General features: G+C 40.0%; 1 protein-coding gene across 4 annotated transcripts in view; it reads right to left on the bottom strand.

Annotated features, from left to right (window-relative positions):
* LOC143963465 (uncharacterized) overlaps positions 1 to 24,863 on the bottom strand; it is a 106,122-nt gene that overhangs the window by 56,522 nt on the left and 24,737 nt on the right. For all 4 annotated transcript variants that reach the window (XM_077473096.1, XM_077473097.1, XM_077473095.1 and 1 more), the window contains 11 exons: positions 21,525 to 21,622; positions 21,044 to 21,137; positions 18,684 to 18,809; positions 15,723 to 15,848; positions 15,531 to 15,635; positions 15,258 to 15,446; positions 14,907 to 15,118; positions 13,334 to 13,562; positions 3,617 to 3,696; positions 1,738 to 1,822; positions 244 to 308 (listed from right to left, as the gene is read on the bottom strand). In XM_077473096.1, the coding sequence (XP_077329222.1) occupies positions 244 to 308; positions 1,738 to 1,822; positions 3,617 to 3,696; positions 13,334 to 13,562; positions 14,907 to 15,118; positions 15,258 to 15,446; positions 15,531 to 15,635; positions 15,723 to 15,848; positions 18,684 to 18,809; positions 21,044 to 21,137; positions 21,525 to 21,622 (1,409 nt within the window). The remainder of the gene's footprint in view (positions 1 to 243; positions 309 to 1,737; positions 1,823 to 3,616; positions 3,697 to 13,333; positions 13,563 to 14,906; positions 15,119 to 15,257; positions 15,447 to 15,530; positions 15,636 to 15,722; positions 15,849 to 18,683; positions 18,810 to 21,043; positions 21,138 to 21,524; positions 21,623 to 24,863) is intronic.

A 24,863-nucleotide genomic window follows, 5' to 3' on the forward strand; every position in this document is an offset into this window, starting at 1 on the left:
TTTAATTTCCACAGCCCTAATATATATATATATATATATATATACATACATACACACACATACACACACACATACATACACACATACATACATACATACATACATACATATATATGGTTTTTTTTTTTCACTTTATTTTAACTGTCCTGCCTCAATGTATTCAGTTTATCAGAAAAATGGAAGTAGGCTTTAGCTGACATTCAGAATTACTCAGGGCCAAAGTGGTTTCAAGTGGTCACTCACTGAGCTTGCTGGAGCTCTTCATATAAGTCTTTTAGTTGAGTTGTCATTCCTTCATTATTTTCTTGCTGCAGAGATAAATGTATAACTTAATCAGTAGAACTACTCTATATCATTTATTTTTGTTTTAAGAATATACATTAAACAAGAAAAAAATAGAAATAAATTCCCGCCGTCCACCCACGATCACTCCACAGTGAGGCAGAACGGGAGTCTGCCTATGTAAACAAGATCCCCATTCTAAAAGGGAACTAGAGTGCAATTGGCTGTTCCTAGTAATCAGGAACAACAATTTCTGTGTTGTCGCAGTGAGCCCATCCCCCACAGATAAAACACACACTGAGCGAACACAGTTAACCCTTTGATCGCCCCTAGTGTTAGCCCCTTCCCTGCCAGTGTCATTTATACATTGATCAGTGCATTTTTTTTAGCACTGATCACTGTATTGATGTCACTGGTCCCCAAAAAGGGTTTCTTAGGGTTAGATTTTTCCGCCGCAATGTAACAGTCCTGCTAAAAATTGCAGATCGCCACCATTACCAGTAAAAACAATTGAAAAACATTAAACGTCCATAAATCTAACCCCTATTTTGTAGACGCTATAACTTTTGCGCAAACCAATCAATATACTGTATGCTTATTGGGATTTTTTGCCAAAAATATGTAGAAGAATACATATTGGCTTAAACTGATGAATACTTTTTTTTTTTAAATTGGATATATATTATAGTAAAATGTTTTTCAAAATTGTTGCTCTTTATTTGTTTATACAGCAAAAAATTTCCATGCACAGCTGCACCAGATTTTGCACTCTCCAGTTTTAGTAAATTGACCCTAATGTGTACAGTTATTATAATTGGTTATACATCCAATCACAAGCAAACAAACTTTCATAATCATTTAGGTTGCAGAATAGGCACATAGTGGGGTTGATTTTCTAAAACTGGAGAGTGCCGCTGTGCATAGTAGTCAAGCCAATCAACTTCTAACTTCAGCTTGTTCACTAAGGCTGCAATCACAAAGTCGCAGGTTTTTAATGGGATTTTGCCACAATTTTTACCACGTTTTTGTCACGATTTTGTACAGGTCAAAAGGTCACCAATGTAAAAAGCACAAAAACGCCTTTAATCTGCCTTAAAAAGAAGCTCATGTACTTTTTTGACCATCAGGCGTTTTACTTCAGGTGACAAAACACTGTGAGCAGGTGCCATTGAATTGAATAGAATTTTGTTTGTTGGGCTTTTATCATGCCTTTTTTTGGGCATTTTTATGAGCTGAAAACACTCAGGTGTGAATGCAGCCTGAATTTTTGACAGAAAAAAATGGAAGCCGATTGGTTTCTATGCAGAGTTGCACCAGATTTTGCACACTCCAGTCTTAGTAAATCAACCCCACTGCGTCTTATTTCAAGACTTACTTAATCCTATCCTAATACAAAAGAATTTCATGCGGTTTCAAAAGGGTCAAAAATAAAAGGAAAGCTTATTTTGACCTTACCATTGAGTTTTGAAGGTACTGTAGGTGACGGCTTTGTTCTACTTCCATTTTTTGCCGGGACAGTTGCCTGTTCTCCTCTTTTAATCTGAGCAAAAGTGAGATATTGCATGTACAATTCAGAAAAATATAGAACATAGTTCTGAACAGAAAAAAAAATATGTATTTTTATATTTCTGACACAAATACTGTACTATTTGGGTTTTATTTGAATGTATTTATGTATAACCAGCATGTGTGATCCCTATAAACAATTGATTGGTTCAAGGACCTTATTAAAGTAAAGCTTCCCATACAGGGCTCAATTTCTCACATTTAGTCTTTTGCGAAGTATGAATTCACTTTGAAAAGTGAACATGCTTTACTTCTTTAGTAAACCTCTTTACTCTACCCCAATGTTTACATGTAAAAGAAGTTCAGGTACAGAGTACTATTCTTAAATAGATAACAACTGATGAGGACTAATGTTCTGTAGAATTTGATAACCTTTATGGGTCTACTATAAGAAAAATACTGTGCACGGGTACAATTCATGGTAGGTTACCACAAAGGTGATGCTCTAATACTCAAAAGATATTTGGTAATACAACAAGACAGTGATCCAAAGCAGAGGAATATATCAATAGCAAAGTAGTTCAAACGTACGCAATTTTATAGTACGGATTTCTCAGCAGTTTTTTTCAAATGTAGTGAAGAGAAAAATCTGATGCAGCTGTGCATGGCAGCCAATCAGCTTTTAACTTAAGATTGTTTAATTATGCTTTGACAAGAAAAAATGGAAGCTGACAATGCAGAGCTGTACCATATCTTGCACTCTCTAGTTTAAGTAAATCAACCCCATAATATCTCCTAACATCTGGTCAGATCTGCCAAACAGCTCCAAAAATATCAAGAAAAGAGGGCCTCCCAGTTACTTAATATAACGGTTGACAAAGAGTCTCCATCAATTACCCTCACTGTATAAGATATGACAGTGTCAAATATGTAATCTTGGTTAACCACTTGCCGACTGTTCTATAGCCGAAAGTTCTGCGAAGATCTAGTGACATCCTCCCAGAACCACACCCCTACCCGTGCCCGCTGTGCATGCATTCGGCATACTTCGGACACAGCTGACCTCAGATTGAGGTAGAGGGCCACGTTACCAGGTGACCAGCTGTGTCCAATCACAGCTGATCACAATGTAAACACACTTGCCGGTTATCGCCATTGCTTTCCTCACATGCTGTCACAGCATAAGGAGAGGGGAGGCGGTAACCAGCAAGTGTGAAAGGGGACATTTACACTGATAAACAGGGCACTGATCATCAGTGTCCTGATTATCAATGCAGCCCCAACAGTGCCCATGAGTGCCACCTATCAGTGCCGCCTATTATTGCCCATCAGTGCCATTTATCAGTGCTGTGTATCAGTGCAGCCTCATCAGTGCCTCCTTAGAGTGCCCACTGGTGCTTCCTCATCAGTGCTGCCTCATCAGCCTACATCAGTGAAGGATAAAAATTACAAAATTGCAAAATTTTATAACAGAAAATAAGAGAAATGTTGTGTCTTTTTTCCACATATTTAGCAAAAAATGTAAAACCCAGTGGTGATTAAATACCACCAAAACAAAGCTCTATTTGTGTGAAAAAAAAAGATAAAAATGTCATATGAGTACAGTGTTGCATGACCGTGCAATTGTCATTAAAAGTGTAACAGCGCTGACAGCCTGGGCAGGAAGGGGGTGAAAGTACCTAGTAGGCAACGGTTTAGGCTAAATTATGAAATGCAGAAAAAATAGCCCACATGTAGAACAATGGAGTACTGTTGATTTTTATATACTGTTCAGTGACTAATAAGATCCAAATGCAGGTCTACTGGTTTGTAATTTTCTCTAACCAACCTGTTCACTGTCTCTTTAAGTTCTGACAACTCCTCTGTGTCAGCCTGAAGCATTTCACAATCCTGCAGTAACTCTGTGTTCTAGGCAAAAAACAGAATGAGAAATAAGATAGAAGTCATCATTCTGAGTCAAAGTTTCCAGTACTGAATAAATATGGCAGGCAGGTGTTTTCAACCAAATTGCCCTTTAAGCATTACTTTCAAATGCGACATCCATAGAGCTACATAATATTGTATAATGAGATGTTCATTCAGTACAGTTTAGTAAATGACTAAATTAATAAATGTATGTAAAACAATGGAATGACTACTATATTTGAACACATTATATAATTGTATTAATTATCCTTACAGAGTCAACTGCAATTGTGCAATAACAACATAATTTGAGAGCCCAGACTTTTAGGTTTCTCTGGAAGGGACAACCTTTAAGTGATCAAAAGTAGAATACAGAGAGTATCAAGAAAGATGGAACTGATCCTAAAGAGAATGCAGATGATAACTAGGACAGACTGGCCATACATGAATCAAAATTCGGCAGATTCAGCAGGGACCTTGCAAACTTTCATCCATGTATATGCTCTCTAGCTGTACACACGATGATCTATTGATTGACTTGTGTACAACCAGCCTGTTTCGTTTCTCCTGAATGATTTGTGCCACATGCTATAGCCGGCAACACAAATCATTGTGTTCTGCTGCCAGGGAAGGCTTCCCACGCTCCCCACTGGCATAAAATAGAAGCACTGTGGAAGGGATTCAGTCAGGGTTGATGGGGCAACTGAGCAACTTTTCTTTTCTTTCCACCTGTGGTGGAAAGAAAAGAAAATTGAGTACTCTATCGCTTGTACACATGATGGGAGTATTGAACTAATGAGCTTTTTTTTTTTTTTTTTTTTTTTTTTACATGCTAGTCTTCTATCAAAAATAGGTTACTAAAGTTACGAATATTCTTCTATGACAGAATACAATTTCAGAAGTGCTGTAATCGGTTGTATTGTATTCTTTCATTTCTGAGCATGCGTAGTCTTTGTCTTCTGAATTTGTTCGAATAAATACCATACTGATTAAATGAGAATCATTTCATCTAGTATCGAACGAGATTTTTTTTCATGTTTGTCCCTTTGAAAAATTTAGCATGAACTGTTGTAATAGACTCTCGAAAGCTGTGTACTAACGATCAGATTATCAGACAATTGGTTTTAAAGCAGTATTTTTCATTTGATTGATGAATCAGTATGTGCTCATTTGCAAAATTCACATTTTTATTGCGCTTCCATTTTATACCTGAAAAAAATGTTGCTTCTTACGACATCAAAATGCAAACATTTCATGAATAGGGCCAATAGGAGTCATTTGGCTGAGAAAGATAAGCCAGGGGTGTAGCAGAAGAGAGCAGAGCATGTAAGAAAGACGCACTAAAAGCTAAATACTTGGGAATGGTTCCTGATTCTGATATAAGCACAAACTTGAAATGTGGCTGACAAGTGGTATAAAATACCTACATATTTGGCAAATGAAAATAATAGCTCAATGCCAGATTAAAACTGCCAATTGAAGGCTAGTATAGAATAAGCTAACTGTCTTTAATGATCACTGCCCAGTTTTACTAAATTTTCAGTTGTACAACAACAGTTTTTTTTTCTAAAGCCTCAAACATTACCAATACACTTATGCCGCGTACACACGATCGGACTATCCACCTGTGTGTGGGCTCTGGTGGACTTTTTCTTCCCAAAAGTCCAGCGGTCTTAGAAAGAAGTTTTGACTCAAAATTGTCCACCACACTCGGCAGTCCAGCGGACAATCCGCTCGTCTGTGTGTTAGTCCACCGGACTTTTGAAATTAACAGACTTGCCCACACAGAGTAGTCTGTTCATTTTGAAAGGTCTTTTCCCGCTCTTCGCTTCTTCTGCAGGGCCTCTGCTATCTTCTTACAGCTCTTCGGAAGAAGACCCCCAGAGCTGTCTAATAAAGTACTTTAAAAACCTGTGTTGTGTTTTTTTTTCTTAACGCTTTTTCCCTCAGGTGAATAGGTAGGGGTACCATGTACCCCATACTCATTCACATAGGGCGGGGGGCCGGAATCTGGGGGCCCCCTTATTATAGGGGGCTCCCGGATTCCGATAAGCCTCCCGTCCGCAGACCCCAACAACCAACGGCCAGGGTTGTCGGGAAGAGGCCCTTGTCCTCATCAACATGGGGACAAGGTGCTTTGGGGTGGGGGGGCCACAGGCCCCCCTTCCCCAAAGCACCCACGCCCCCATGTTGAGGGCATGTGGCCTGGTATGGTTCAGGAGGGGGGCACTCACTTGTCCCCTGTTGGAATCAGACAGGAATTATTATTATACATCTACACAGCTGTTTGTACAGCCGAACTCCAGGCAGTTTCACATGTTTAAAAGCAAGGAATGTGACACAATTTGAATAGCAGAATGAGTTCTATTCAGCCCACCTGGAATGTACTGACTTCAAAGATAGTATGGCGCCGGCTTGTCTGCAAGAACAAAGGACAGCTGGTGGGGCGTCCGAGATCAAGCCACAAGATTGCAATCCAGTCGGAGCAGTTGCAATTCATGGGCAAACACTGCCCCCCAGAGGCCAAGTATGGCAGGACTGTTAGCCTGGGGGAGGAGACGCCCCAGAGATGCTGATTGGTCTACGGGAAAGAGTAGGATGGGCTATGGGGTGTGGTATGGCTGAGGTATGTTTAACAAAAAGGTTTGCAACCATGAGGTCTCCCTCTGTCCCTCTTTATTCCATCAGGAGACCCAGTCATGAGGATCGATAAGTATAAGGCTTATATTGCACTGTGATTGTATGCTATGTATTATTGTAACTTATACTGATACTTGATGCACGTTTTCTTATTTCCTTGGGAAATAAATGAGATTTAATTGACCTTAGACCGTGTATTGATTTCATAGCCAAGGGTGGTAGCATTGTGGTATTAACAATAACATGTGCTTCGCGTAATAGATTGATTAGCTAAACTATAGGGACTAGCAAAGGAATACATAACTGATAATAGTAGTACTAGATTGAATTGATCAGTTACTTCATTTGGCACCCCAGAAGGCGTGTAAAACGTATTTTTACACAGAATCCACAAAAATCTAAGGTATTTTTGTTTGAGTCCCTGTAAGCACAGATGCTCAAAGCCACCCAGAACTGGAAGTCATCTTTAGTGTGGACAAGATTGGCGCTGGCTCACGAATTCTGAAACCACGCTTGGATGAGCAGGAAAATTCTGTGAGATATTTCACTGGTATAAACGCACGCGTAAAACCTGGTGAGAACTGTGACTGATATATATATATATGTACGTATTGTTGTGTTTGCAAACTTGTAACCAGAGGGCAAATTGGCGCACTGGCGAGATAAGGGACTGATCATCCCTGGTTATGTGATATAACCGCTGATTGACAGGATAAATCATACAATTTTGAGGGAAAAGTGGAAATATCCACGTGATTGTGAAAAAGCTTTCTGTCCCAAAAAGAAATTCCCTATGACCTGCTATCGTATAGGAGGGCATTGAATAAGAGTGTGTTCTCCTAAAGAAATTCGTGGGTAAACGGATTTGTATTTGTTTTTTTTGTTTTTTGTTGTCTGTATTTGGAGTGGGACTACAGGTCAAAGCTAGCTTCTAAACAGCTTCATCTGTGTATTTGGGTGTTTGGTATCTGTTTGTTTAGTGTATTGCTAATGCACAGTGTTGGTTAGAGAGCGGCAGGAATTACCATACATCTTTGAGGAAAAAGGAAAAGTGGAGGAAGTATAGGTTTTTATTTCTACACACGTGAGAGTGAAATAGCTCTGGTCCAATAAAACCAAGGCATTGATTAAGAGTGTGCCTTGTGTCTTGTATGCTGTAGAACCACAAGTCACTGGAAATTTAAACGGTTCGTATCTATTTTTTTTTTTTTTTTTTTGTTCGTTTGTTGGTAGGAATCTGTCTTTGTGGGGGTTATATAGTTGTTTGTCTATTGTATAAGCAACTGGTGGAGCAACCTGGTGTGGATAGGCTAATTAGCATATCAATGGAAGCCATTGAAGGTTTCATTAGCAAGCATGGTGGGATTAGATTTCAATTTACTCACGAAAGTAAATTAACATATCAGTTTAATGAACTTTTAAAACAATGTAATACACATAACAGTCGCATATTTAATAAATCAAAAAAAGGCAGGAAACAGAGAATGGCCAATGCCTTATGCATGTTAATGAGAATGAAAGAAATTGCGGAACAAAAAGAATTAGAAAGGTGGGATAACTGCACTTGAAATTGACTCAGGAGTTGACACTTCGGATGACTCCTCAGACAACGAAAGTGTAAAGTCTGTGCATTCCAATCGCAGTAATATTATCCAGCAATGTGGGTTTCCAGCGCCATATGCTAAAAAAATGGCCTATGCAGGGAAACCAGAACTAAAATGTTTTTTGTGTAAAAGGGGGGGTCACATTTCAAAATATTGTCGGGCGGCGAATAATGATATCGAAAGGAAATTATACCCGAAAACGACCCCAAGGCTTCAGGTGTGTTATTCAGCAAGGTGGGGTAGCCATCCAAAGCATGGAACCCATAGTAATCAAACCCATTTCCCGTGTAAAACGCAAATGCGGGGTCTAGAAACTAAAAAGCAATATGTAAGACAGTTGCTTAGAGTCAAAATGGAGATAGACGCATGGTTACTCAAATATAGCACTGGGGGAAACAATGTTAGCAGAACTTAGTGAGCTGCAAGCATGGTAAGAATATTCTGGTCAATGTTTCCCGGCTATGAAAAAGGTTTGATGTAAGCTTCAGGTTCAGAATATGATAGGGGACCTTTGGTAGGTCAGGTATGAAAGATAGCAGCCAGGACAGATTACACAGTTCTGAAGGAGAGATAAAGAATGACAGTTCACACCCTAAGCACAGCCAGCAACAAGACTGCATGAACATTCCAATATTTGCGCCCTGGGCTAATCTACCATTTTGGCTTGTATGTAATTGGACACAAATGGCATTGACATTTTTCTTGGGTAATATGGCAAAGATTTCCAATACCACTGCGTAGTATAGAAAGGTATGGCAACTATATTGCATTAATGGGAAAGGCTTTGGGGACTTAAAAAGTCAATTGTCATGATAATTGTGTGTAATCACTGTCTTTGTGTTTTCTTTTTCCAGAGACCAGGAAGAAGTTAAACTGGTTCGTATACGGACATTTGCATTTGTTTGCAGGTCTCTCAAAGTGAGAACAGTGGGAAAAATATAACAGAACAGGGGTTAGGTTATTGTAAATGCATAATCGATTATCACATGGTACCATGAGCTCATTAGTTAGTAATTGTTTGCAAACAATGAAAAATAAATAGTACTAAAAAGAGTTACAAATGAAGCTAAAATGTTGTGATGATACATATGCTTTGTTTTGTTTTTCGTTTTCCCCATTAACTAATTGTATTTCAGATTGGAATAAGCACTCTTTGCAGGAGAAAAGTCCATGGATGTTGTCAACTAAAAGTTGAGTGTTTGTCATTGTTGTATGATGGTTGTCTTGTCGTATGATGGTTGTCTTGTCATGTTGTTTGTGTGATCATGGCCAGATTTTTAAGTTTTTTACATTTTTTTTTATTTTATTTATTTTTTATTTTTTTTTATTCTAAAAAATTTTTTTTTTGTTGATATTGGTTTAGTCCTCTATGTTAGTTATATTTTTATTCAGGTGGAAAAGTAGTAGGTCTAATCCACCTGAAAGGGGGGGAATTGACAATGCCCTCAATTAGAACCAGTCACCTGAAAAGGGGTAGTGCATACATCGTAAAGATACAGATAGATGCAGTGTTTTTTTTAGTTTGTAAAATTTGAAGTTTTTGAGAAGCAACACTGACGTTCAGTTTTAAACGTTTTTTGATCATACCATGGGGATCCATTTTACAGTGGGTGTAGCCTAAAGAGGTCATGGTTGTTTGGATAGTTTGGTCAGAGTTGCAGAAGCCAGGAATACTGAGATCCTGGGCTTCAAGGAGGGAACTATAAGTAAACATGGTAAGCGAGCAGATATTGTGGATAAGAATTTGATACTGCTCTTGTTTTTCACTTCCAGAATCCAAGTGGAGCGAGAATTGGAGAGGCTTCTGGAACATGGATGACAGATGATCATCTGGTTGGCAGTTTGTCTGTGCCACACCATACCACAAATTAGTTCCGATAAACATCAGGAGAGAAGGAAAACTGAAAGATTCAGATTAATACCTGTTTTTTCGTATGGACAATTTGGTGCTAATGCTGAATCTGAAAGACTGTGCCTAGCAAGAGAACTTGTGAAATATTTTTGCTGAAGTCTCTCCTGATGAATGCAAACATGTTATTTATACATGTGCAATGGGTTGGAGGTTGGGGAAGAGTTATGACACATCCAATCCGTCAAAACATGAAAATGTAAAATATGTGGTTTTTTGTTGGAAGGAGGAATTGAAAGAAGAAAGGTTTTAATGTATTACATGTATTGGTGTAACGGAGTTAATATGGTGCAGGTACCCAGGAGGCATACTGGCGCTTATGCATAACAAGGTAGCTGTGGATCAGACTAAGGGGTGCCAGGGGACGCATCAATGGGGGAAAACTTCCTCGTAGGGGTGGTGTCTCAATCCTAGCGGTCCTAGAGAGAAGCTTTCGGTTACAGGACATGCGGGACACCAGAACTGGACATGAGGAAGATACGCCCGGTTGGTGTCTCACCTGAGAAGTTGAAACCCTGCACAGATAATGCCCGTAAATACACACAGGAGCATGTTCCGTTAAAATAAAGGGAACAAACGCTGGCTACCAGGGTACCGTAGGACTTCACCACATGGTGCTGCAACATCTCATGGTGGTTGACAAAAACCTATCACCCTATATGTGCTGAGTATACACTGAATCAGGTGCGGTTATTGTACCAGTGACTTACTCCCAGAGATGAGAATGAGGTCCATGCAGGATGCTTATTTCTGAGGAGTAACCCGAAAGAGGAGGGATGTATTCAGCACTATATTGGGGGGGAACAATAGCTGGGATGGGTGTTGTTAATGGAGGGGACATCAGCCTCCTGAGGAACAAACTCACAGCCATAGCTTCAGAGAAGGAGCATGACTTTGTTACCCTGGGAGATTGGTGGTATCCTTGATAACATTCAATGAAGTCACAGAAACACTCAGGATAGAGTGGCTCCGGATTTCGTCAACCATGTTGAGAGGTTGGTAGGGAGGACAGAAACCTGTCATTGGCTCTGGCGCGCACTCTGTGGCAGGTGGAAATATCAGCCAACATCAAGCTGATTGTACTGTCTCTGTATGAGGGGCAGTGGCCTGATGAGTTAGCATCACCGCTCAGTAAGATTTTGCCAAAACACGTTGCTTACACTAATCCAAAGTAGTGGTCGAATGCCTGTATGGGTGGTACTAAGTTGGATTGTGAAAGGTGTTATGCTGTATGTTCTCATATACAGAAGTGCAGACTTGGTCTGTATATTCGGTGGCATCAATGGGCTTACTGACTGGGGACTCTATCTTGTTGCATTTGAGGCTATATCACACATGTGATCAGAGAAGATGAACGCTGGAGGCAGGTTGATATTTCCCTTTGTCGGAAGCATGACCATGGTGTCCTTTGTAGGCCAGGTCAATACATGGGGATGAACGAGTAATGTTGGGAAGTTATTTCTCTCTGTATTCTGGATGGAGAGGTCATTGCTGGGAGGAAGGCACCCAGGTATTATTTAGGACATAGGCGAGTTTTTGTTTCTTTGTCCTAAAGAATACCGGTGTAGTGTTAGTCAAGGGACTAGAGGGTTCCTTGAACCTAACCGTAGGTAGAGGTGCATGGTATACAATGGGCATGATCTCTGAAATCCAGGCACAGGGGTGGAATTGTGTGGGTTTGGTAATTGTTGTAAACTTATATGTGTAGTTAAGCGATATTTATCTAGAAGGGTCTCCCAGTTGTCTATGCAAGTTGAGGGACGATTTGACGGTGAGCTCTCTGTGTACAAATTGGAGACGTTGCTGCCAAGTCAGAGCCCTGCAACGCCGCTGCGAGCAAGCCTGCCTAATCCCGACCCGTATTTACAGTAAAAGGTTATAGGAGGTTGGGAGCGGGGTGCGTAATACATATATATGTATATACTATCGTAATAAGTTGATTTATGTTTGTGGTAGAGTGTGACCTAGGGGTAGTGTAGGCTAGTAATATGGGCAAGAAAGGCCCTCCTCAAGACTCTGGGTCTGAAAGCTGGGCGATATGTTGCTCTGAATGGGTACTGGTGAATGGTGAATGAATGGGCACCCCTTGCCTGTACTGCCGTCCTGAAGATACCCAAGATGCAGAATGGTGACATGGAAGCTGTCGCTGAAGAATGGTGGAGATGTGTCACTCAGTGGCAAAGCGGCACGTGTTGGGAAACATCACATGGTAAAACAATTATGGACTGCTCCATAGGACCTGTTTCTGCACACGTTGAAAACATAGCGTGGTAAGACACTTGTGTACTGTTCCATAAGAGATGTCTCTGAAGCGCTCGTTGGAAACAACCACGCGTTACACAAGCTAAGGATTGTGCCCCAGGTACTGGTTCGGAAGCACATGTTGGGGAACCACACACGTTAAGACAGTTATGGACTGTTCAAAAGGAGCCGTGTCTGAAAAAGGGTGGTATGCGCCTTTTAGGCGCAAAGCGGCATATGTTGGAATCAGACAGGAATTATTATTATACATCTACACAGCTGTTTGTACAGCCGAACTCCAGGCAGTTTCACATGTTTAAAAGCAAGGAATGTGACACAATTTGAATAGCAGAATGAGTTCTATTCAGCCCACCTGGAATGTACTGACTTCAAAGATAGTATGGCGCTGGCTTGTCTGCAAGAACAAAGGACAGCTGGTGGGGCGTCCGAGATCAAGCCACAAGATTGCAATCCAGTCGGAGCAGTTGCAATTCATGGGCAAACACTGCCCCCCAGAGGCCAAGTATGGCAGGACTGTTAGCCTGGGGGAGGAGACGCCCCAGAGACGCTGATTGGTCTACGGGAAAGAGTAGGATGGGCTATGGGGTGTGGTATGGCTGAGGTATGTTTAACAAAAAGGTTTGCAACCATGAGGTCTCCCTCTGTCCCTCTTTATTCCATCAGGAGACCCAGTCATGAGGATCGATAAGTATAAGGCTTATATTGCACTGTTATTGTATGCTATGTATTATTGTAACTTATACTGATACTTGATGCACGTTTTCTTATTTCCTTGGGAAATAAATGAGATTTAATTGACCTTAGACCGTGTATTGATTTCATAGCCAAGGGTGGTAGCATTGTGGTATTAACAATAACATGTGCTTGGCGTAATAGATTGATTAGCTAAACTATAGGGACTAGCAAAGGAATACATAACTGATAATAGTAGTACTAGATTGAATTGATCAGTTACTTCATCCCCACACCCTTTCCTGACCGACCAGGCTGCGTGCTCAAAAAAGGGTCTGGTATGGACTTTGGGGGGGGGGCCACGCCGTTTTTTCAGCATCGTGGTTCCCCTTTAAATCCATACCAGGCGATGGGACTCGCGAGATATCAATCTCGCCGATGGAGGCGGCGACACCCATGAGGGTTTACTTTCTCTTTAATAATAAAAAACCTAATGGTAAAACAATTTTAGTAAGATTATATCATAACATACTTTCCCAGAACATTTCCACACCTTTTCTGCAGTTTTCTGACACTGAGCTTTTTCTTGCTCCAGCAGCTCCTCTACATTCTTCAAATTTACTGATGTCTGTTGCCATCTTTCCTTCCAATATAGGGTGACCTGCTGTTGCTCCTGGATTTGGGACCCTAATTGTTCATGTGCTTGTTCCAGAGATGCCTCCAGTTCACGGCAACGAGTGTGCAGTTTGTCTCTTTCTTCCTGTAGGTGTTCTTGGGAAGCTCTAAAATTAGTTGTTTAAAACAGGCTATGTTGCAAGATCTGTGTTTTAAAATCCTTGGTCATGACTGATATCAGTGTAATAAAACAAAAATGTCATAAATGTTTCTAAAAGACATTAGCAGAGTTTCTAACTTGCCATGAAACACAAATACAATCATAGGCTTGCACAGGGGGTGTGCTAGATGTGCCTAATCACTCTGTGCAGTGACGAATCCTCCACAGAGCAATTCCCATTCATTCACTGTCCTGTGCAGCTGAGGCTGCAGAGAAATTAATGTGTATTTGAGTGTTACTGTTTTCATGATATAGTGATAAAAAATATGGAGGTTGTTGCAGGTCTCAAATAAGGATACAAATAATAACTAGGATTTACCTGTGTAGAAATAAGGTAACTAATACTGTGTAGCAACAAATATGTTATGTAACCATACATTTATAGGTAAAGTTGATCCAGGGAAAATCCGAATCTGGGATCAGGAAGGAATTTTTTCCCCTGCTGTAGCAAATTGGATCCTGCTTTTCTGGGGGGGGTCGCCTTCCTTTGGATCAACTGTGGGTATAGGATTGGGTATATGGGATTGTATAATGTTTTTTATTTTATTTTTTATGGTTGAACTAGATGGACTTGTGTCTTTTTTCAACCTGACTATGTAACAATGTTTTAAATGGTATTAAACTCAAACCCAAAAATTTTATATATTGCAGCTAACCAATCATTAGGTGTGGTGGCTGCATTTGTTTTCTTTTTTAGGTGTTTTCCCTCTGTTTTCACCTGGTTAACTGGCCAGTAATACACCTCCTATATTAGAGCTATGTTAGTCTAAGGGAGGGCAGTGTTAGATGTACTAGCAGATTGAGCTATACTAAAAAATTCAAGCCAAACTCCAGCTAATACTTTATAAGCATTTACAACAAGCTGTTTTTTTTTTTTTTTTTTTGATAAAGGCTTTACATAAATAACAAAGCTGACCATTGTAAGCACCCTTGCTAGTGTTAAATGTTTTTTTTCATCCCTATAACTAATACATTCTGCTGGAGAGCATCTGCTTTTGAAAAACAACTTTTACTGGCTGGATCATCAGATGAAAAGAGAAAAAAGAAAACCAAAAAAAGAAAACGAATGCAGCCATCACATCTAAAAATTGGTAAGCTGCAATATAGATATATTTTCAGAGAAAGCTTTTTCTTGGTCGTACAACTTTGCCATTACAGCAGTGTGAAATGAGTCTAACAATGAACTGTGAGCAGCTAAATGTTTCCATAGATATCACAGTAAAAAGAAAAACATATCCAAAAAAAAAAAAGAATGCCCGAGGGTGCAAGCTAATGGGGCACAACGGTTTACCTGAGGTCCTGGATGCTTTGGCTTTCTTCATCATTTTCCACAGCAGCCATTAGAAGCTGCTTCTCTTCTAGGAGTTGTTTGCGTTCAGCTTCCAGTGCAGCAGAGAGATTGCTGCCAATCTTGTGCTCTGCCTGGATCTGGTGCAATTGCTCCAAAGTATTCTGCAGCATTTGTTGTGTTTGCCCCAACTCTTCTGTCAGTTTCTCATTGACCTTGGCATAACAGAGGACAACAATATATTTATTGATCAATACTAATGGTATGTTAAATATACTTTTTTTTATTTTTTTAGCCTCTGGTAATGAGGAAAGAGTACTAAATGTATATAGGAAAGTGTTGAAAAGGTCTTACTTGTTTCAGCATTACCAGTTCCTCCTTCATTTGCACCTTTTCTTGATCTTGTCGGTTGGCCTGGGACTTTGCACCAACTAGTTCAATATGGAGATCACTGACCTGGTCATTAAACCCTTCACGTCCTCTCTGAGACCTCTCTAGTTCTAGAGACAGCTCCTGTGTGCGTCGGTGGAGCTCAAGTTTCTCCTGTACGCATGGTAGTTTATAAAACCAGTAAGTATGAAGGAAAAAAAGGCAACGCTTCTATTTCAAAACTGCTACCATGCGTACCTGCATATATCTCTCTTTGTCAGACTGAGCGATTTTCAGCCTTAAGGTCAGATCTGAAACCTTTTCTTCTAACCTCAGTACTTTTGACGACAGAAGTTCTTTCTCCTGTTGAAAATAAGAGCTTCATCACACTGGAAAACACAGGTTGGGGCCACATGAAAACATTTAATATTTTTCATCCAGTATTCATACCAGATTGATGTTGTTGAAGTTCAGTTGAAGGTCAGAAAGCTCTTCCTGTAGGTTCTGATGTGTCCTAAGAGTGTCAGTCACCCTCTGGTTTGCTTCATTTGTGTGGCTGAGAGCCAAATGTCTCCCCTTTAAACAGCAATAGTGAGATTGAACTATTAAACCTTTGACAATACAGGTTGATGTTTCTGAATGTCATGCAGTCACTTAAAGATCACCAGCTTGTTTCATATTTTCTTGGTCATTGTTGTCTAGCACAAGGTGTTCCCAGATAGCAAGGATAACTTGCCACAAATTTGTGGCAGTGTTGAATCGGAATGCCCCGTACACGCGATTGAATTTTCTGACAACAAATGTTGGCTGAAAGTCCGACCGTGTGTATGCTTCTTCGAACATTTGTTGGCAGACTTTCCGCTTACAAATGTTGGCTAGCAGGTTCTCAAATTTTCCACCAATAAAACTTTGTTGTCGGAATGTCCGATCATGTGTACACAAGTCCGATGCACAAAAGTTCACGCATGCTCGGAATAAAGCAGAAGCAGCTGCACTGGCTATTGAACTTCCTTTTTCATGGCTCATCATACGTCTTGTACACCACCACGTTCCCACGTTTGTAATTGTTGGCCAACATTTCTGTGACCATGTGTATGCAAGACAAGTTGGAGCCAACATCCTTCGAAAAAAAAATCCACGGTTTTGTTGTTGGAAAGTCCAATCGTGTGTACGGGGAATAAGTCTGTTAACTTTCTGTACATTTTCACTGGCAAGTTGTACACTTGCAGAGCACTTGAAGTACAAGTTCTAATTGACACTTTTCCAATTTCTAACCAAAGACCAAAGTTGCAGTGGTGAGTCTACAGCAAGAGCTCTCCACCATCAGAAGTGGGGGCATGCGCAAAAAGTAGTGAAGTATGAAAGGGGGTATGGGGGCGGAGATGGGGATCCAATGTCAAGACTGGGGGTAGGAAGGTGTTATGAGTTTATGGGGCAAGAAATTAGAAGGCTATGTCTCATTGCAATTTAAACGCACCTGCTGTTTGGACTGCTCTGGATGTGCTTTCAGGTTTGGCTGTTTTGCAAGGAACTGGTCAACATTTAAATGTCCATGATAGCTGCATGTGTGATAGTTTCTTTGGGATAAGCAAAAATGGGGCCGATACCTGGCGCATGGTAGTGTCACAATCTTAATACTACACTACCTTCAGAGCAGACCCAGCTTTACTTACAGTGATGCTAATCTCCACTAATACCAACAACAATCAGCTACCAACACTGGAAGACCCATGTGACTAATAACCTATTTTCAGGTTATACACACCACAAAGCTGATCAAAATATTAAGGTCCCCTTCACACTATGTCATTACGCTGCGGTGTGTTATTGCATACAGATTAGTGTGTGGTATTTTGCACATCAACATTTGTTGCACTAAGGCAGCCAGTTCATCAAAAACTGGCTGCCAATTCAGGGCCAATGTAAGAAAAAACAGACCTGCACCTTTTTTTAACAACAAACATATGGCATGTTCTCTGCAGTGCAGGTTTATTGTCACTTATTTTCCTTGTGTATTCTGTTGCCAGTCTAAATAAACAGCACACCCCATGGATTACCATATGTGGCCATGACTTGAGGTGATGGGATGTAAAACATCCATTACCACAATGCATAGGTATAAAGTGGGGGTTACTTTTAGATAACCTAATTCAAAGAAATCCTCCTCCACATGCTAACTAAACTCCTTGGCTAGTACTTTCTGTCAGCAGACAATGCATCCAGGCGCCTTCACCATATCGAATGGTGCTTAGTCACAGAAGCCTTTCTGCAGGCTTACAGGTAGATAGCTCTTGAATTCAAGTCTATAGAGAACCAAGTATCCTAGCACTCCACACCTTCTTGCCACCCAGAACCCCTTTCACCCCGTCTTTAAACCTCCTGACACTGAAACCCAATACCCCATACACTACACAACTCAGCCCACAGCAAAGTCCACCATTGTTCCTTCTGTCCCAGCAACCCACCCCTCTCCTCTGCAGGGACATGCAGGGAGGGGAAGAAACAAAGATGGAGTCTGAAGTTTCTAGTATCTGCTTAGTATTTGGCCCCACCCACTTCCTCCTCTATCTGGTGACATCACCTCCTACCCAGTGCAGGCTGTTAATGCAGATCACCCCCCCCCCCCAGAGACTTGAAAGCTTTGCTATAACGTTTTAAAACCTGGGTGTGGACCCTCAAAAGTTAGTGCATTTCCTGGGTGATTTGATAGCTTTGCACTTGGCATCTATGGTCAGGCAGCCAGTCCTCTGGTCTCTGAGAGCACTAAACACAGTGTTTGTTCCCCAGGGAAGGGAGGTGCACAGTTCCAGACTAAAGGGCAATGGTAAGCCAAACACTAAGCCCGCCCCCCATCTCCATGAAAACAGAACCCTTTCAGGCCTGGCAGCCATTTAAAAAGTCCAACATTTATAATTATTCTTTATTTCGATTCCTTATTTCAAGGCAAGCATTTTATTTTAAATACAACACGACCATTTATCACTTCTAAACTATTTAACCTTCTATATTATTATTTTGAATACTCAATTACTATATTAGAATGGACTCCATTTTCTTTCCTGTATTCCTCTTTCACAATAAGTATAGGAAGTAATCCTAAATCCGAGCACTCTCGTTCCTTCCCAACAACATCCAGTAAAGGGACTATCAAAAGGGTGCATTAATGAATGAATTAATAAATGAATTGCAGCAATCTTTCAGTTACCATTTCAATTAAAAGATTCTAATCTGTGAAGGATATGTTTACTTCTCTATGCCAATATAAACTAGAAAACTCAATATGCACCCTTCTGCAGTTAATGTGTGTTTGTGTCTTCAATACACAGTGGTTTGAAAATCTGGGGTCTACCTAAACTTTAAATAGGAAACTTAAGTAAGTCAAAAGTAACATGCATTAGCATATCTGTTTACCTCTCTGAGTTTTCTGAGCTCTTCCACAGCTAGATTCTTCTCTGCCTCAAGGATTTTGACTCGATTTCGAAAGTAGATTAAATTTTCCCTTGCTGTCTTCAATTCCCGATTTACCTCTTCATTTCCCTACACAGATTAGGCTTCAATTTATTCCTTAATTGTACACAGACTAAATCTCATGACCTGATCTGTGTATTACATTGTGAATACATCTCAATACAAATAATATTAAAATCATGAGCAGCATAGGTCATCTGATGATATCCTTCAAGGTACTGAAAACTGTGAGGTGCTGAATAATGCTGTTGTTTAGAATAAACTAGTAATGTGCACAATTCAAAACAAATGTCTTTGTATTAATATGTTAAGAATTAATTTTATGCAGGAAAAATATATATATTTTACTCTCCATTGAGGGACATGGCATTGTACAGCCTAGTTTAGCTAGTTAGTTCCCTCTCCTCTGAAGTTGTTTTTCTTTTTTTGAGCGGGTGCCTTTTTCAGCTCTCACTTCTGTTTTTATCGCTTAGCCCCCCCCCCCCCCCCACTACCTCCTGGGACCTGCCACATTTCCCAGGAGACTGCAGGACTTCTGTGCAGTGCTTCTGGTGCATGCACTGCAAAGTGGGGAGCCAGTGAAATAGTCAGGAGTCCCAGCCACAATCAAGATGGCGGTGTCGGGAACCCAAAGACCAGAGAAAAACTGGCCTGGGTCAAGGCATCGCTGGATCCCTGGGCTGGTAAGTGTCTATTTATTAAAAGTCAGCAGCTACAGTATTTGTAGCTGCTGTCTTTTCATTTAAAAAACTGACTAGATTTTCTTTAATAGCCTAAGAAAGTAGGATGTTTCTCTCCATATTGCTGATCTCTTGTACTGAATTTATTTATTCAAGCTGCTGCTTGCAGATTTATGCCAGATAATTGTTATTCTGGGTTGCCTTTTTAGCAGCAAAAGAGTGTTTTCTCAATTAACTGAAAATTGGGCATTTCACTGTGGCAGCCCTACACTTGCATACCTGAGCAATGTTTGCACTGTGGGGTTGATTTACTAAAACTAGAGACCTAGTGCAGGCCTGCATAGAAATCAATCAGCTTCCTGATGACGTTAGAAACTGATTGGCTACCATGCACAGCTGCTCAGATTTTGCACTTTCCAGTTTTAGTAAATCAATCCCTGTGTGTCATGCCAGAGTTTCTTCCATTCATTTACAGGAATAGTTCTCTCAAGGTTTCACACCCACCAGATCCCGTTCCAAAGCTAGCTAGCTGTGATTCACTGATTTTATGCTGGTGTAAGATAATATATTTTGGGTTGTGGCAGCATCCCCTTTTTTTAAATCACAACCCCAATTCACATTGCAGCAACTTGTCATGCGATTTTACAGGTCATGCAACTTGTCAAAGGATTTGACAAGTCACATCCTAATGCCGGCAATCACACTGTTCAGTGCTGCATTGCCGACTTTTCAGTGCCGCATCGATTTGAAAAAGTAGTTCCTGCATTACTTTAGTCGATTTTGGGTGCGACCTGCATAGACATCTATGCATGAAGCCACACAGATGTCCCACCTGAAATCACACAGATATGCGGCTTTGAAATTCTGCAATTTCAGATGAAGACGCACGATTTTAAACACACAGTCAATGTGAATGAGGGTTAAAGGCCCTGTGTGTCACTGGCCCCTGATGCCCTTTCTCCGTGTCCTTCCATGAGAGATGATTGGTTGATTGGTGGTTGAACGGGTTATACAAACACACTTGCCCAAATGTGTTGTCAGCCCCTTCCGTCTCTTTCATACACATAGTTTTAATAAACATGTAGGCAAATAAAATTGTGGATTTGGTGCCCACTTTACTGCTCCTACCTTCTGAATACATGCAGGGCCGGTGCTACCACTAGGCAAACTAGGCAACCGCCTAGGGCGCCCTGCTGCCTAGGGGCGCCTGGCCACTGGTTTCCCTCCACGTCTGCATGCTCTGCAAGCGGCAGCATGTAACTAACTCAGTCTCAAGCAGCTGCTCCGTCCAACCGGTAGTGTAATTAGAGGTGAAGTGCAGCACTGGAGCCAGTGATAGAGAAAGCAGAGCCGATGCTTACTGTATAGCGCCACCTCCTTTCATATGGGCAGGGCAAAGGGGGTGGAGTCAGGGGTGGAGCCAATGGGGGCGGCAAAATAAGGTTTCGCCTAGGGTGTCAAAAATCCTTGCACCAGCCCTGGATACATGCACAATAGCTTAAAGTAATCCAAAAAGTTAGTTCAGCCCATTACTGTGGACAAGTTCAGGAGACATTACTATACTGTGTCTATGCAAAGAAATGATAATGAAATTGGTATCTGAATTTTTAAATAAAATCTTACCGTTGAGGTTTTCTGATTCATGAGCTCATTGGTGTAGTTGAAATTTTCTAAGCTAGATTTTGCCAACATTACTTCCATCTCCAAATTAATAATCCTGGCGATAAAAAACATTTGTCAAAAAACAATGTCAAATTTAGCACAGATACCTAAAATGTGTAAATGCTACATTAAGAAATTTTACTGAATTAACCTAAATAAACATGTTCACAAATTCAAAACATTAAAACATTTTAATGCAGTTCAGTGTCCAAGAATCTCCAGATTCTGTATTGTGCACTGTATTCTGACATACAGCAATAATGTGCTTGCTATATATAACATGTGGCATGAATTTTTAAAAGATCAGGCCAGTTTAAAAAATATGGCTAAATACAATTATCCTATTCATGTCTGTTTAATATTATGTCATGATCTATAAAATGTATAACTTAGTATAATATACAAAAAGGTGATAAACATATAGTTGTATTGAAAAACTCACCTGTCTTGCAATTCGCCTCGTTGTTTCTTATCTTCAAAGCGAGATACTTCCAGCCAACCTTTCTCTTTTTCTAACTGAGAAACTGAGGCTTCAAGTTGCTAGTCAATAAAATATAGGTGTGAATATTTACTGAGAAATATTTTCGTATGCATTTTATTTGTATTTTCTAACTGACAAATAAAGCTTTTGTAAACAAAAAAAAAAATATAGGTGTGAAAATCACCATAATGTACATGAAAACGTGCTTTATCAACCATTCCACTCAACTGTCTTTTAAAAACAATCAAATTCAGAACCTCTGGGGGAATCTAGGATGGAAAAGGACCTGGGGATCCTAGTAGATGACAGGCTCGGCAACGGCATGTAATGCCAAGCTGCTGCAAGCAAAGCCAATAGAATATTGGCATGCATTAAAAAGGGAATTAAAGGCAGAGATAAAATAATAATTCTCCCACTCTAAGGCTGGATTCACACTTATGCATTTTTTGTGCTTTTTGCATTTTGCAGATTTGCACTACAGAACATATCCCATAGGAAATCATGGTGAATGGAGTGTAAATCTGCAAAATGCAAAAAGCACTAAAAATGCATAGGTGTGAATCCAGCCTAAAAGACTTTAGTCCAGCCGCACCTGGAGCATGCCATCCAGTTCTGGGCACCAGTCCTCAGGAAAGATGTGATGGAAATGGAGCTAGTACAAAGAAGGACAACAAAGCTAATAAAGGACTGGAGAATCTTAGTTATGAGGAAAGATTACAAGCATTGAACTTATTCTCCCTGGTGAAGAGACGCTACAGAGGGGGGATATTATTTCAATGTACATGTACCGTACTGGTAACCCCACAATAGGGATAAAACTTTGCCGCCAAGGGCATTTAAAAAGACTCGTGGCCATTCACTAGAATTAAAGGAAAAGTGATTTAACCGGAAACAGTGGAGGGTTCTTTACAGTAAGACCAGTAAGAATGTGGAATTCTCTTCCATAAGCTTTGGTTTCAGCAGGGCATAGATAATTTCCAAAAACTATTAGATAGGCACCTAAATGACCACAGCATACTGGCATATAGAATGTAATATTGACCTCAGAGCGCACACATACAGGTTGGACTTGATGGACTTGTGTCTTTTTTCAACCTTACCAACTATGTAAGATCTACACTACAAAGAAAAGTATGAAGAATTTAAGTTTAAAGCTGTTAAAAAGTTGTTTCAACAACAATATCCTTAAAAAAAATGTGCATTTAATGTATTCTAAGCAAAAACATTTTAATACAAGCATAAGGTAATAAAACATATGGTAAGGGGTACTTCATAAAAGAAAAGCTACGCCAGGAGGTACTTTGCAAAATATTAACTCAATTCACTAAGCTATAATGATTGTTATGCACCACAATGACTGTTATTTTCAGCATAGGAAATGTCAATGAGAACTAAAAATTACCATTGCTATGACAAATTGCACAAAAAGAAAATGCTAGAACTGACCTCTCAGCTTAAACTGGTTATGCAGGTTACAAACTAATTGTACATTCTCTGAATAATGTTCTTTAGCTTCACAACTATACTATCCACTTGAAGACGAAGACTTTTCTGGCACTTCTTGTTCAAAAGTTTAAATCAGTATTTTTTGCTAGAAAACTACTTATGACCCCCCAAACATTTAATATTTTTTTTAGCAGAGACCCTAGAGAGTTTTTCAAATGCAATTTAAAAAAAAAGTCACAGCTTACCTGTTGAGAGTAACAGAGGAGGTCTAGTGCTAGAATTATTGCTCTCGCTCTAATGCCTAGTACACACAATGAGATTATCGGACAACTGATCGTTATTTTTATTTTTGGATGCTAATCTCCATATCGTAAATGAATAGCTTACTAAAGTATGAAAATTCTTGTACGACAGAATAAAAATCTGGAAGTGACGTAATGTGTTGTAGTGTATTTGTATTGTATTTTCAGATGAAAATTGCACTGATTAAATGAAAATCGTACGAGAAAAATTTTGTCTTTGTCCCTTTGGAAAATTTCGGAAGACAGCTGTGTACTAACGATCAGATTATCGTGCGATCGATTCGAAAGTGGTATTTTTTCCGATATTCTGATAGATTTTCTGATTGTGCAATAATTCAGACATGTGGTGCAAACACTGTTTACATATGCGTGCGCAATTTACGTATGCAGTCATTTCTGTGCATGAGCACAGAGGGATGGGGAGCGCTTTCATTTTTAGTTTTTTCTTATTTATTTTATTTTGACACTGTCCCTTACATTTTTTCTATCACTTTTAGTCCTATTAGAAGGAATATAAACATCCCTTGTAATTGATAAGGATGACAGGTCCTCTTTATGGAGAGATCTAAGGACAAAAGGACCCCAAATCTCTTCTTTACATTTAAAACAAAGATCCCCAAAAAATCTTTGGGATGTTTTGCTTTAAAAAAAAGAGAAAAATTATTTTTTCCGGAAGTGATGTTGTGATGACATGGCGCCGCTCTGGTCCTCCAAGGCTATATAGAGGCAATCAGAGAAAAACGGGTCTCTGGTAACCTCTGTGACCAGCTGGCCGCACTGTCAGATCGTTTCTCAGGCACGCCGAAGAAAATGGTAAACCAGAGAAAGACCCGCTGTTTCAGAAAGGGATCCAACGGCAAATGAGCCACTCAGAAGGCTTTCATGAAAAAGCCAGCTGCCGACTGAAAAAAAAAATGCCGGGGTTATGCCTGATATCTTCAGCCATAATCCCGGTAAACCACTTGCAAACCACAACATATATATGTGTATTGCGGTATGCAAGTGGCTATTCAAAGGTCTATGTAAAAAAAAAAATCCTCTCAGGTGGGTCTTTCTTACTGCATTAGAGAGCTACAATATTCTTTAGGGTTATTCATGGCTGATAACCTGTGTGGCCAGCTTTAGGCACCTCCAGATAAAAATTATGTTGCATACCGGGCTTACAAGACATTTCTGCCCAGTTTCGCACTTGTCCACATGGCACTGAATCATTAAGTTGACTAACTTAGCTGACCAGAAAATAAAAATCTACTACATAAGGAAAATATATAGAAAAAAAAACACAATAAACCTTTGCACTCCACCTAATGTTTCATTCATGAGATATTTGAATTGCTGTACTGTGAGGGATGATGGTGATCCTATGATAACCACATATACAATAAGGTTTGCTAGTGGATATACCATTTTCCTTATTAATATCTGAATGAAAGCTGTTGGCAACAATTATCTGAATATCCAACATTTGTAATTTTTTTGAAAGATTAGCCTAAAATGATTTAAACTGCACAAAATGTGGCCTGTGTTTGTGCTTTTTTATGACTAATATCTT

This window comes from Lithobates pipiens, unplaced genomic scaffold, assembly GCF_037356315.1.
Source record: "Lithobates pipiens isolate NorthernLeopardFrog02 unplaced genomic scaffold, aLitPip1_a1.2 Scaffold_8, whole genome shotgun sequence".
Taxonomy (NCBI): Eukaryota; Metazoa; Chordata; class Amphibia; order Anura; family Ranidae; genus Lithobates; species Lithobates pipiens.